The sequence below is a fragment of the Fukomys damarensis genome, unplaced genomic scaffold (genome assembly GCF_012274545.1).
Source record: "Fukomys damarensis isolate Sample0158 unplaced genomic scaffold, DMR_v1.0_HiC HiC_scaffold_19, whole genome shotgun sequence".
In the NCBI taxonomy this organism is placed as follows: domain Eukaryota; kingdom Metazoa; phylum Chordata; class Mammalia; order Rodentia; family Bathyergidae; genus Fukomys; species Fukomys damarensis.
Genome location: NW_022900931.1, coordinates 12,650,180 through 12,664,665, shown reverse-complemented (window position 1 = coordinate 12,664,665; position 14,486 = coordinate 12,650,180). Strand labels below are relative to the sequence as shown.

General features: G+C 36.5%; 2 protein-coding genes across 2 annotated transcripts; one reads left to right on the top strand and one right to left on the bottom strand.

Annotated features, from left to right (window-relative positions):
- Positions 1-4,070: 4,070 nt before the first annotated feature.
- CUNH12orf60 (chromosome unknown C12orf60 homolog) lies at positions 4,071-9,137 on the bottom strand. Its single transcript, XM_019209659.1, is given in 3 exon segments — positions 4,071-4,383; positions 4,385-4,972; positions 9,109-9,137. Coding segments are annotated over 2 exon segments (732 nt in total). The 5' UTR covers positions 4,943-4,972; positions 9,109-9,137; the 3' UTR covers positions 4,071-4,209.
- Smco3 (single-pass membrane protein with coiled-coil domains 3) lies at positions 5,394-12,361 on the top strand. The gene is made up of 2 exons (XM_010638423.3): positions 5,394-5,722; positions 11,204-12,361. The coding sequence occupies exon 2, from the start codon at positions 11,217-11,219 to the stop codon at positions 11,892-11,894; it is 678 nt and encodes a 225-aa protein (XP_010636725.1). The 5' UTR covers positions 5,394-5,722; positions 11,204-11,216; the 3' UTR covers positions 11,895-12,361.
- Positions 12,362-14,486: the final 2,125 nt, after the last annotated feature.

Sequence of the window (14,486 nt, the reverse complement as noted above, 5' to 3'; positions counted from 1 at the left end):
GAGAGAATAAAAAGATGAAAATAAAGTGTTTGTAGATGGGGAGGGGAGGAGGGGGTGGGGGGAGGGCAGAGGTAAGGGGAAAAAATGAGAATCAAGACTTGTCATGTAGAGGTAGAAGATCCCAACAATGAATGTAACTGTACCGTATCCCTAAAATGTACCAATAAACTCAATTAAAGCTAAAAAAAAAAAAAAAAAAAAAAGGGAAGAAGAACCCTAAAAAAAAAAAAAAAAAAAAAAAAAAAAAAAAAAAAAAAAAAGGTGAAAGGAGAAGCCAGGAAGGCTTTACTAGAAAGGCTTTACTTCTGAGGAGGGCCTTGAGATGTTTGGTGGGAGCAAGGGACCAGAGGAAAAAGAGAAATGGTAAGAAAGAGTACGAGCCAGGTGCTTAGTGCCAAAAACCAGTGTGAACCATAAATGTATGGAGTGTAGAGGAAAATGAGGCTCGTTTGGCCTGTGGCTAAAGTTTTCAACTGGAAATTAGGCTTTTCTCTTTTTTTTAAGGCACAGGCTTCACCCATGTGGAAAAGAGGTAAATAGGAGAAGCAGGAATAATTCGCATATTTATAGGGTCAGGAAGTCGCAAGGTCAGGCAGAAAGTGAAGAAGAGTGAGCTATAGAGTCAATAGTCAGCCTAAAGCTTTTGATCTCCAAAAGAAATCAGTTTTCTGAGTAAAATAATTTGTCTAAATTGGAGGGTCAAAATATGCTCCCGGCACATGCAAGCATCAACACGTTTTAAGTATTTGGTAGAAATGTAAATTCTAGTGCTTAAGCTCAAATTTATGGAAACCGAAAGTCAGCAATCTATGATTTAATTAATCCTGTATATGACTATGCTATGCTCCATTTGAGAACATTGTTGGCTTATGTGATGAGGATGCTTAAGGGAATAACAAAGTTTTTAAAATAATACCTTAGTTCTTCTTCATGCTGCTTTATAGACTAAATCTCTGGAGACAGAAAATATGCTTTTGAAACTATATAGATTATAAGTTTGACTTAGGATATATGCACATAGTTCACATTCCCCCAATTTCTCCCTGTAAGCCACAGTTTTGAGCATGATCTGTAAAGTGGACCATTGATTTAAATTGAGTCAAAGATTAAGTGAAAAATTTCTAAAACTGGGCTGGGGATGTAGCTCAGCAGTGTCTCACTTGCCTGGTAAACTCAAGGTCCTGAGTTCAATTCTTGGTACTGGAAAAAAAATTCTGAAACTATAGAAGACCAACTTAAAAATTTCACCGTAATTGCAGCTCCTTAATCAGACTGGGATGTCTTCTGAAGATAAAATGAATAGATGCTTAGCTGTGTGTAAATTCGCATGGATTGTTAAAAGAGATGGTATAGTAAGGTGCATAGTAATTATCTCCTACATTTATTTTATTAAAGTAATACATGCACCTCTCCTTTTGTGTCTACCAAAATATTCTGCATTAATTTAATACGTTATTTTTATCTTACAATATTCACTGCTCTCTTTACTATGCCTACTTGATTACTGTAAGGATTTCCTTTACACACATTAAAGTAAAAAAACAAAAGAGACCTTTGGGGTCATCTGATTTGCTTGGGGAATCAGGTATCTTTGATTGAGTTGTCTAATAATCTAAATCCATAAAGCATTCAGTTCTTGATTTGGTAAAACTCAACAGACAATTACTGAACCAAGTGATTTCAGAGACACTAAGATACAGAAGACAATGGCAACTAAAAAGTGGGGGGAAAGGTATTACAAATATCACAGGACTTCTTTCCTTCTTTTAGTTGTTTCTTTTTCCCTCATAAATGATCTTATTTTGCCTTATGACAGTCACCTTTTCCTCTCCACTTACACTTCATTCAGTTAGGCCATCCAGTGCTCATGACTTCAGAGAAGAAATAAAACTCGGCACAACCTTGAAATGAGTGTCTTCATCACTTTGTTCTTCAGAACCTGAAGGACTTTAAAGAAAACAAGAGGAACCCAGAACCAGAGTATATTTGGGAGGAGCATAAAATGAAAATCATAGGTCTGAGGGAGGGCAGCTTTCCCCTAATATCTCCATCAGCTGGCATCAGCAGCAGATAGAAAGACAATGGAGTGGGCGGCTAGTGTTGGCCAGCGGTGGGAGAGTGTGATGCCTCCCGCACCTGAGCACACCTGTCCTTATGGGAGTGGGAACCACCCAGCCCACTCACGCTGCCATCCACATTGACATCCGAAGACTTCTCTTCAACTGCCATTGGTCATTCTCATCATTTCACAGGAAGACTCTACCCCGAGACTTTTCCTGGGCTGTGTCCCATTTATCTCTGTGTCAATCTCTCCAGCAATCCTACCATCCTAGAGCACAAGGCTAAAGACCTAGAGAAGGGTAAAATTCTAAACACATGAAGGATAGAACAAGCAAGAATAGTGAAAGACTTATCGCCTTCCTCCCACATTAAGTAGTTTTGACAGGAGGGTAGCAAATGGGTCCACTCAAGATCTTCCTCAAAATTCTTAGTAACAGTTAATAGATAACTTTTGCAAATGGGCAAGGCTTCAGCATTGGTACTGAATTAAAGTGCAGTTAATGCACTGAAATTTAGCCCCTTTTCAGAACTTCTAAGCTCTAGGAATGGTCAAAATCCACTAGACCTGTCCTAAAAGACATTCTGAAGACCTGTTTGTCTTAAGTAGATGACTAATTCCTTATTTAAATTGACAGTGATAGGCTGGCATGGTGGCACAAGCCTGAAATCCCAGAATTCTGGTAGGCTGAGGCAGGAGGATCACAAGTTCAAGCCTAGCCTGGGCAACTTAGCAACTTAGTAAAACTCTGTCTCAAAAAATGAAAAAGGAGGCAAGTGGATTAAGGATGCAGCTTAGAGTGAAGGCCCAGGGTTCAATCCCAGTGCTGCAAAGTAACAATAATGATTAAATGGTAATGATAGCCTTAGTTTAGAGTTCTTCCATCACTTTTATTATTCTCAACAAAGTTCCTACTAGGTATCATGTGCAACAGTGACTTTCAGGACCATCTTGAGAGTATGCAGTCACAATGCATAATGCCAAATGCTGTCAGGCAGGTAAATGGATTTTGCTAAGTCTTCTCCTCAAATACAAGCACATCTCAGCAACCCTACAAGTGCTAGGGTTCTTTCTTTGTAAAAGGTTAGAAGACCTCCATTTTTCAATTCCTAATATCCTCTAATAATAGCTCAGTAGAAGACAGATAATAAAGTGTCTGTTCTGATCTTATTCAAATAAGCAAGAAAATTATATTACTGCTCACTCATTGTTTTGTATAATTCTGGATAAATGGTATCAAGAATATTTTTATAAGGCTGGGGATTTAGCTCAGCAGTTTGGTGGCCTGCCTTGCAAGCGCAAAGACCAGAGTTCAATCCCTGGTACCAAAAAAAAAAAAGAATACTCAGAAATTGATCTAAGTAACAAAAATGTAGGTTACATTATGCTCCACAGGCCTGAAAAGTCATCTCTACTGGAGATGACTATTATTATTATCTAATAATAATCCTGAAATTTATCTGGATTTCACACTGTAGTAGCTGGAAATCAGCTGGGGAAAATTGGAAATTAGTTTAGCTGTTTTAATCATGTTTTAAGATGAGATATAATATTTACAAATAGCCTCAACTGCAATGTTACAGTTGATTTTTTTCAACATTTTTTAGATAAATCGGAGTCCTCTGTAGGAAAAAGCATGCAACTTGAGACCATAATGTTAAGTAAAATAAAGCAAACACAGAAGGTGAAATATCATTGTTTGTCTTATATAAGAAACCCAAAATATAAATGATTTGAGAGCAAACTAAAAGGTAGCAGGGAGATAGATTTTGTGGACATAGAAAGGGGATGTGGGGATGAAGGAGGAGGGCCGGGAATGGAAGTGGAAGTAAAAATGAGTAAGATGTGATGTGCATATGTACTAATTTCTCGAGATAAATATAATTATGTAGCACAAACATATACAAATAAAGTACCAATATAGTCTGCTTAAGGACTGCCATGTCAAACAGGCCTTCTTTAATTATTCCTTTTTATTTTAATAAAGCAGAATGATACATAAATGGTTTACCAGGTGACTATTCTCCACTCTTATGTTAACATTCCACAATGTTGTTACAATAGGATCGTAGAAAGGAGTATTTTTTAAAATTGCAGAATTCAAATTAATTTTCTGACAGGAATAAACAAACATATCTTCTATTGCACTCCTACTTGTCAATGACTTTCTTCGAGTTGGAAATACCAGTTTCCACAGTTTTTATGGCTTTTTGAAGGATATGCAAGGGTGGTTCCACAGCCTTGACAATGTGCTCCAAATGATCTGCTGCTGACTCTCTGGGATTGCTGGCATTCTCAGTTTTTAATGCATCCTGTAATTTTTTTCAAGGTGTCTTTTGTAGTGAGTTTGGAAGGATCTGGACTCATGGTTTTCCCAGATGTGGTGGCATCTGATTGCTCCTTGGTATCTTCTCTATAGAAATCACTTAATCAAAGATTCATAATGGAGAATGTCATCAAGAATGAAAGTAAAGATTCTAGACTCTTAAAGATGTTACTACTCCTCAGCACAGAAACAATGACTGGTGTCTGGATACTGCTGAACAATCCCTTAGCTGAATGAGGCAACTCTACAGTGGTACATTTCTCAGCTACAGAGCACAGAGCTGTTACAACCTTGGACCATAATGGTTCTGTCTGCATTTTGTTGTGCTTTGCATTCACTACTGACTTCATTTCCTTACAACTTTTGAGCATTTGTTCAAAGAAGTCCTTAATGTTACTATCTTCTTTCACAGCGGTCAAGAGGATCTGAGTGTTCATATTACAATTAAACAGATCAACAAACGTATTTGTGGAAGAAACAAGATGTTGTACATGGAAGAAGAACGTTTTTGCAGCTTGAGTCAGTCTGTCTTTATTCTTTTCGAACTCTAAAGACATTTCTTCAACCAAGGAGTTTCCAAATGAAAACTAAAAGTGAATTTGGCAAACATGAGGAAACTGAAGGTATAACATAAACATGAAGATAACTTCTGCCAAGGGCAGGGAAGTTATGCAAACTTTAAAGCAGAAATGATCCTGTGCTTTAATAACAAAATAATTTAAAATGCAGAAGGAAATATCAGTGAATTTATACAGCGAACATATCAAATATTGTTAGATCCTGAAAATATGGTTATGACATTAGTCTCAGAATTTTTTTTAAGTTAAGACATATTTGGCTTTATCTGAATTTCTATCTTTTGAGGACCTAAACAAAGCACCAGCAATGGGTAAAGGCACAGATGTGTAGAAGCTAGTGGAAACCTAATACAGGGCGCCACCAACACATTGGAATCCTAAAATCTCAGAGCCACAGCCTAAAAGCCATCTTCCCTACTGCACTGACTTAGTTCACCAAGGAAGCATCTTTCAACCATGGAAAGTCTATTAAATAACAGAAGTTTTAAAATTAAGTTTTACCACTCTATTAGTCTTTGCAATTACACTACTTAACATACACAAAGTTTATATTCATCTAAGAAAGAGAAGAAAGCTGAGCACCAAGCTGGGCAGAAGTAACCCATAAACCAGACAGGCAGAGGGACCCAGCAGAAACTAGCAAAGCCTTTTAGTCATCACATTCCACCACCAGAAGCACCCAGATGAAACCAGATGAGAAAGCACTTCAGCAATACCCCCAAATAACTGCTGCAACTACGAATTCGGGAACACGGCAAGGTAAGTAATGTGGATGCTTCTATCAGTATTGATATAATACTCTGATTGTCAGTGTAAAGGTGACTTGGGGATAACGTGTCAGTCTTGAATCATAGCCATAAATAAAATAACAGCTTTATTATAATAGGATACCATAGTATTTTGTGTGTGTGCAATTATTTCTTTGAAGACACCAAGGAAGGAAGAAAATTAACAACTTCTAAAATTGAGGCACAGGTGAAGAAGAGCCTAGAATTTAGAAAAGTTGAAGGATGAACTGACATTTGTGTGAATGTGTGTTGTTTATATGGATGGTGAAATTTCCATCTACGTCATTAATATTGAGGCACTGAGTATCTGTGAAAAACTGAATGTGAACTCATATTCACGAGCTTAGCCTCATTCATAAGTTAAATCATACTTAACTATACTAGGTATTTACTGTGTGCCCCAAATATCTTCAATATCTTATTGAGGATAAAGATATTTCGTTTTTCTTCCTAGATGATTCCAGGTACATAGCATAAATGTTCATAACTGAATATCTGATAAATGTTGACAAATAACTTTGATATTCTGCTTTCTGGTCACAAGCAGTATTATTTTCTGGTGAAGAATTAGGTCAGAATCACAGCAATGAACTTTTTAAAATTAAAGCCTATGGATTCAGTTTGAATTACATAAGGCTCAGAACCAGACAGTAGCTGTTGTTTTTCCCCTGCAAGCATGCCAATTAAAACTATACCCTATTTCCACACTCCCAAAACAGAATACCTTGCATGATTCAAGGGCAGTGAGGGACAAAAGACTAGAGAGGAATATAGAACCTCAGGGAGCCCTGATGGCTAATAGTCAGAGACTTGAGTCCAAGCCAACAAACATTTTATTTGTTTGTTTTTCTTTTTTTTAATTGTTATTATGGGAAAAACTCAAATATATCTAAAAGCAGAAGCAATGATATAATAAATTCCCATTACCAAGTTTTAATATGTATCAAAACAAGGCCAACCTTATTTTCTCTCTAATCCTTCCCTACTATTCCTCCCAGATTATTTGGAAGCAAATTTTAGACATCAAAATATTTCATCTTTAACATGTTCAGTGTGTATTCTAAAAATGCAAGAACATCCCTTTTTGAAATTTAACCTTACATTTTCCCAAATCAACAATATTTCGACCGGACCATCTTTGACTTTGAAGAAGATATAGCATTCTGCTGTGAAAATTTATTTTTGACTTGCAACACATAACAAAAGAAGTAAAACATTAATTATATGATTCTTCTAGCTATTTATCTTGAGGAAATAATTCAGGTGATATAGGAAGAAAATAATCAATTAGTTACATTAAAGTTCTCATTAGAACATTATTTGTGATAGTGAAATAATTAGGGATTTATCAAATGATGACAAATATATGGAATAGTTTATGTAACCAATAAAATGTTTATAAAACTAGAAATATGGTAGTTAAGTGAATTTTATTTATACTATTACTAACTTGTCATTGATGCATGCAAACAAATTTTAGAAAAACATAACAAAAATAATTAAAATGGAAGGTTTATGGATTCTTTTTCTCCTCTATTTTAAGAAGTCTGTATATTTGTGACAATAATCTTATATTGAAAATTACTTTGTTTACAAATTTTTCCCTTTTTATTTCTCATGTTGTAATTCTACAATCTCATGTCACATTCTCCATGAAGCTTTCTATAACCACCTCAAATATTCTATCTCTTTAAAGTCCTATAGCCCTTGGGCTGGGATTTATCTCAGTGGTTATATCCCCTGCCTCATAAATACAAGGTCCCAAGTTTGATCCCTGGTACTAAAAAAATTTTTTTAATTAAAAAATTCCTACAGCATTTGGCAGACAATGGCCCACTGTTATTCACAAACATATCCTGAAAAGTTTTATTTGAAAATATGTAATCAATACGCTTTCATCTTGTAATGTGAAAAACAAAATCAATTATATAACATCCACTAAATAAATCTTAAATTTTAGACATGATCATCCATATATTTCTAATAGTTTTTATATCTTCTTTAATTATGAGTGTTTACTTCCTAATGCAACAGAATTGACAAGGCTCATGCCAACTAGCATCCATTTCAAGCTCATCTTTCTATTAATACTTTCAGATTGTTCCCTTGTAATTTTTATTAAGTAACAAGTAAAACCTTTGTTTTAGCAATGAAACTTTCTCATCAAAAATTTTACCCATCCAAGATCAAAAGTGAGAGCAAGAAGTCACAATTGCTTTAGCAAAGGCTTGGGTGAAGCAAAAATTCCAGAGCTCCCCCCACTGGCTAGCGATTCCTCAGCAGCCTGCTCTAGGACTATTTCATGGAGTGCTACAATAAAATATTCAAATAACAGCACAAACTGCACCAAAGTGGATAGTAACTCATGGAAGAACTCAAATTATATAAAAGTTCAAATTTGCCATGCAAAGGTGTAGTTAATAAGAGCTGCAATAAATACTGCTGAGCTACCTGGTAATGCCGTGCTTTGTATAAGTGACCAGGTCATCACTGAAAATGTAATAAAATAGGGGCAAGCTCATGGCCTAGAACACCTCTCAGGCACAGTGTTCTATATCTTGGTAAGACATCAGCTGAAGTTCGCCCTGAGTAGTAACCATGACGTTTAAAGAGAGTGACTCCAGTTTCAGGTCATTTATTTTGCTGGATGGAGTAATTAATTTGAGATTTGGAGTTAGATTATTAAGGGTAATAATAAAAACATTGCACATTGCCAGCTACAGCTCTCCATGTGGTTTCTAACCCTTCCTTAATTGTTAAGCACATATTTAAGGAAATGGATTTGAGAGAGTATGAAGAACTTTCCCTAGAAGATCAAACTGTCTCCCTCTGGCCATGGTGTTAGTATATATTAAAATGCAATTGTATAAAATATAAATCTACAGGACTGGGATGTAGCTCAGCAGCACAGTGCCTGCCTGGCAAGTGCGAGGTCCTGAGTTCAATCCCTGGTACAAAAAAAAATTTTTTTTTAATTTACAAAAGCCAAATACCAACAGTTCTTATAACTTTGTAAGACAAGTAACTTTCAACTGGACATTATATTTACAAATCTATCTTAATTCCCTAATAAAATTAGAAATCATCATTACTTTCCTGAACATGTATGAATCTTGCCTGTTAAGTCTTTCAGATATATTTAATGATTAATCTGTGAAATCATGGCAAAATATTCACTTAATTGAAAACAAACTGACCACGTAGAAGTATTAGCCTCCTGTCCAGGAGGAAGTTTCATATTTCCATTGATCTGGAGGTACAGAGAAACACACATCTTTTCAGAAAGCTACGCCTTCATATAATCATAGATGCTAGAGAGACTTCCCAATTTCTCAGGGTAAGAAAGATGGATCTCACCTAAATAACTGAATAAGGATGCAGTGGACTGTCTTCTGGATTCAAAGTCAGAAACTGGAGTTTTATTTCATAATATCTGAAAATGAGGAAAAAGCAGAGGAAGTGTTTAATGAAAATTTCTGGAAGGGGGAAAAAGGACTCAAAACCCAAATTTGTGCTTATCAGATTGTAATTTACAACCCATTGGAAAGTCTGGGGAATATTTAGTAGACTCTTGACAAGCAATTTTTAAAAATGGAATAGAATTAGAAAATTTTCCAAATATTGTTTTGTGGAAATCTGTGTCTATTGTGTTTGTGCATGTGTGTGTACACATGCTGGATCCAAACAGAGGATAAAGTGAATTAGTGTCTACGGTAGTTCATTCTGCCAGGGAGTTTCAGTACGTTTTTCTGAATGTACAAGTAAATGGTTATTTACTGTGTATTTCTAATCCATTTTAGAACCCATTTCTCCTTTCCAACTCCAAATTACATCTTTATGACTGGGAGGATAAGGCTTTCTTTTTGTCTGTATCATTTCTGGGTTGGTTTTGTTTGTTTGGGATTTTTGAGAAAAGGTCTCATTGGCTTTGAACTCATTAGTAGGTAGCCCAGGCTGGCCTCAAACTCACAGTGATCTTCCTGCCTTAGACTCCCAAGTGCTGGGATGACAGGTGTGTGCCACCATGCCCCACTTAAACATACGTTATCTTCATGTTTACTTTCCTGTCCAAGAACCATGATACTACCATACACAGGCCCCAAATTAATCAGGATGTTGCTTCCTCCAAAAGAATATTTCAGATCCCTCACAGACAGAAAACACCATGCTTTTTCATTTCTCATGCAGGTTTAACAGAAAAATAAAACTGCAAGCCAAACAGGAAGCCTATTTAAAGTATGTGTATTAAGTGATTTATTTCTCTTATTGTGCTTTAAGACTACTCAGCCAAATCTCAAAAGAACACAGTTGTTCCTTTTTTCTCTGAATAGTGCTGTGAGCCAAAGTATAAGACGTCAAGTACAATTCCAAGACTCCAGCCAGGTATATTTATCCTATAGTGTTTTTCACTATGTATTTTTTAAATATTTTGCAAAATGGTACTATTATTGCCAAGCATGATGGTCCCTGCTGCCATGCCAGCACTTGGGAGGCTGAGCAGGAGGACCGCCACGAATTCAGGGCCAGCCTGGGTGAGTTCAAGGCCAGCTTGAACTACATAGAGAGACCCTGTCTCAAGAAAAAAACAAACAAAAAAAGATGGCATTAATTTCTTTCTGACCCTAATTCTAGCTTATCTTACAAATAGTCAAGTACAATACAGACAACTCTAAATAATTTACAAGCTTTGCAAGTGGAGAATCCCACATTCGTGACTGTACTGTCTCATACGGTACCCACCTTCTCTCCACATGAAAAGTCAGCCAAGAGTCGTGATATATACTTTTATTGTGAGAAATGTTTTCAAAGATTCAGTTTTATATATGCCTTGCCTTTGGAAATCTCTTTGGTTTAGAACACAAATAATTTGCCTATAAAGTGATTTAAATATTCTAATTAGAATAATCGAATACATAACAAAATGTGCATCAGTAGCCTTATTCAAAATTTTAATATTCTTCTATTCATGACTTTTAATTTAACTCCAAATACTAGAGAAATCAATCTGAAGGTATTCAGTATGAGGACGGGGTGGGGAAATTAAGGAGCACCAGTAATCAAGTGCTAACCATGAATAACCAGGCTCTGCTGCACACAAAAGCTTTTAGATATTACCTGGAAATAATCATGTTTATTAACAACAATACAATAAACATGAATTTTCCTATCTAGAATCCCCCTACCACAAAATCTAATGCCTTAATTTATGCACCAAGGGGTTGTATTCTATTGCCCACACTTTCCCTACACTGATTCAAGTTTTTGAAAAATAATTCCTTTTAAAAATCTGTTGGGTTTTCTTGGGAGCTCTTTAGACAACATATTGCTAGGGCTGGGGATTTAGCTCAATGGCACCACACCTGCCTTGCAAATGCGATTTCTTGATCAGATTCACAAAGACAGTGGATATTTTTCAAGGCTTTATGTGAAGATTTATTATTTTATTTTTCAGAGATCATTGAAATATGGCTCAGAGTGACTTCCTCTACCCAGAGAACCCAAAGAGGCGGCAGGAAGTAAACCGTCTTCACCAGCAGCTCCTTGACTGCTTATCTGACAGCTTCCATGCCACCAATAAGCTCATTGTTGTCTTAAATGGGCATCTGGGGTGCAGGCTGGCCGCCATTGAAATGCAAAGAGATGGGACCATAAAAGAAAACTGTGATATCATCATTCACGCTGTGACAAAAATCCAAAAGGAACTGCAAAAGGTTGATGCAGCACTCAAAGATAAACTAGAGCCAACGCTTTATAGAAAACTTCAGGATGTTAAGGAGCGGGAAACAGAGAAAATTGCAATAGTACAAAAGGTTATATCAGTCATCCTGGGAGAAGCCACATCTGCAGCCAGCGCAGTGGCTGTTAAACTCGTGGGCTCGAACATCACAACTGGCATAATTAACAAGTTGGTCACTGTGTTAGCTCAAATAGGTGCTTCTCTCCTTGGTAGTATTGGAGTTGCTGTTCTTGGCCTTGGCATAGATATGATCTTCCGTGCTATCCTGGGAGCAGTGGAGAAGACACAGCTTCAAACAGCCATCAAAAGCTATGAGAAGCATCTGGTGGAGTTCAAGTCAGCTTCAGAAAAATATAATAAGGCCATTACTGAGGTCACCAATACCGTGGAATACCAAATGAAATGAATATTCATTTTACTTGCCAATGGGATGTTCTTCTGCTTTCTTCTAAATAACTGTTTGCTTTTTTGACTAGGTCCCTTTTCCACATGCTTCCAATATGGACATAAATAGGGTAGACAATTTGGAAACCGGAGATGCTAAAACTAGATGACTCTTGAGTTGTGCATCAACAATGAATGCCTGGATCCACTGGTGCTAAATCCTTCCAGACAAAAAGATTATATCCCAGAATGCTTTCTAACCCTCTTCTACAGATCTACATTAGGGTAAATGCTATTACACAGCAGCAGGTTTAGGGCTTCTTCCTTTTCTAAATTCCTGTTGTAATCCTTAAAACTTAAATTGAATGTAGAGATTTTCACTTCTATCACCAGCTTCTAACATCACTTAATTCTAAAGAAATATTGCCAGGCATGGTGGTGTGCATCTGCAATCCCAGCAGGAAGATCACAAGTTTGAGGTCAGCCTGGGCTACGTACTGAGTTGAAGAACAGTCTGAAATACACAGTGAGACCCTGGTCAGAGAGAGAGGAAGCGGGGGCCTGATTCTTAGCAACTTCTTGCTAGGCATAAATCTGGAGAGTTTGAGTGAAACAAATTCATACAACAATATTATTAACTGCTAGATTAAATCCAGTTTAATCTATAAACTGAGAGACACTGAAAAACTGTCAATAAGCTACAATGATGAAAGGACACAATAAATCTGTAAACTTTTACTAACTACGCAGTGTAAGTTGGATGGATCGAAAATAACATTAAAATGATAAAAGTTTCTATAATAGCAATCAATGCTGATCAACTGTGATGACTACATATCACTAGTGATTGACTAGTATTTTGGAACATTAAAAAAAATAAAAAGCTAAATCTCAGCCACACAATGTGTAATATGCACTTAGGATGCTGAAGAGTTACTCTTAAGGATGTGTTAGTCAAAGAGAAGTTGAATGTATTAAGATTTTTCTGGGGAAAAATATAATTTCATTTTCAATACTAACAAAAACAAGGCAGCTTTTTCTGCCACATAAAGTCATAGGGGGCCCATTTTACAAACTATCTGGTGTCAGAAAAATTCCAGAACCTATAAAAGCCTCCAGGTTCAGCTGATTTTCTACAGATGCATTTGTTTTCTAAATCCTTCACCAACCGGTAATTCTCATTGAGACTGCTTTAGAATCTACACCGTACTTCCAAAATTATTATACTTTTGGTTCAAGAATGTGTTTGCTACATTTTTTTTTCCAGTACCAGAGATCAAACTCAGGACCTTGCTCTTGCCAGGCAGGTGTGGTGCCACTGAGCCAGATCACTGGCCCTGTTACAGTTTATTCTATATCCAACTACAAAAAAAGTCTTGAAAAAAATATATACAGCATAGCTCACAATTCTTAAATAGCCAAAAGAAATTTGTAATTAGGCAAATGAAAGACCAAATTTTCAAATGTTCATTTTCTTTCTTTGCTATCGTTTATATAAATTAGCTGCAACATGTCACAATTTAGCTGAACTTCAAAATTAAATCTTATTTTTTATGACCTGGTTTATAAGCTGTGACCTACATTTTGTTAATGCTCTTGTTGAGACTCAAATTCAGTCTAACATCAAATCAAGAATTTAGTAAGACAAAGACTAGTCTACCACATGAACCCAATTTACATTGTTAAGGGCATATGTAAATATTTGGCTAAAAGTTAATATGCATCTACCAATATTTTGAGATATTTCTTCTTAATAGTAAGAATTCGCCTATATCTAACTTTTCTCTAGGAGAGATGCTTAGGTTGAGATAAGACCAAGCATGCCCTGTAAGAGCAGAATTTAATTTTTTTTTTTTTTTTGCCTTTAAAAGGATGGGAGTCTCAAGGAAAGTATAGAAAGGTCAAGCCCGAGAAATAGATGAATAATCCCGTATGTATAGTGACATCATAAAAGATATTTGGCTGGTGTCGAGTCCAGAGAGCCAATATTTATAACCTCGCCACTCCTGGCTTTGAAGCTGAGTATGCATCCCGAAGTTTCCTCTTCAAAGACTAATCCTGTATATGAGCAATCTGGGGTTCTAAAACGGACACATGTTCATTTGTTCAAGTCTACAAATGCTCTGCATTTCTAAATCACTACTGAATTTGCAGACGCACCCGACACCCACGTGGGATGGACCTGATGCTTGCAAAACACATTAAACTCAGCGTCAAGTGTTATTCGAGAAATCAATTTCAAACAGAAATGAAAACATTTTTCACTCGCTTACATCAAAGGGAAAGTAAAAATACAACAATTAACATAATACCAAGTGAAAGAAGTTAAAAACACTTCCCTATTTTTGAATGAACCGGTATTGGGAGGCTCAATATAAGCGCTTCCGGAAATTAGGTCAGAATGCCTCCAGTTTGAGCGGCAAGGCAACCAACCAATCACATAACGGCTTCCTTTCTCTTATTTCTATTAAACTAAATAAGTGTCAATTGATGTGTGAGGCGGGCTCTTAGCCTTAAATCAACCAATTGGGTATTGTACGAGAGCGGAAGCGACTCTGGTCCTACAGTTCCTGGGTATTCTCTATGGTTCCAGGACGCAGACACGCTGAGAGAT

What these genes read in the sequence shown, in the direction of transcription:
- Smco3 (XM_010638423.3), top strand. Translation starts at nt 11,217, where the DNA reads ATGGCTCAGAGTGACTTCCTCTACCCAGAGAACCCAAAGAGGCGGCAG.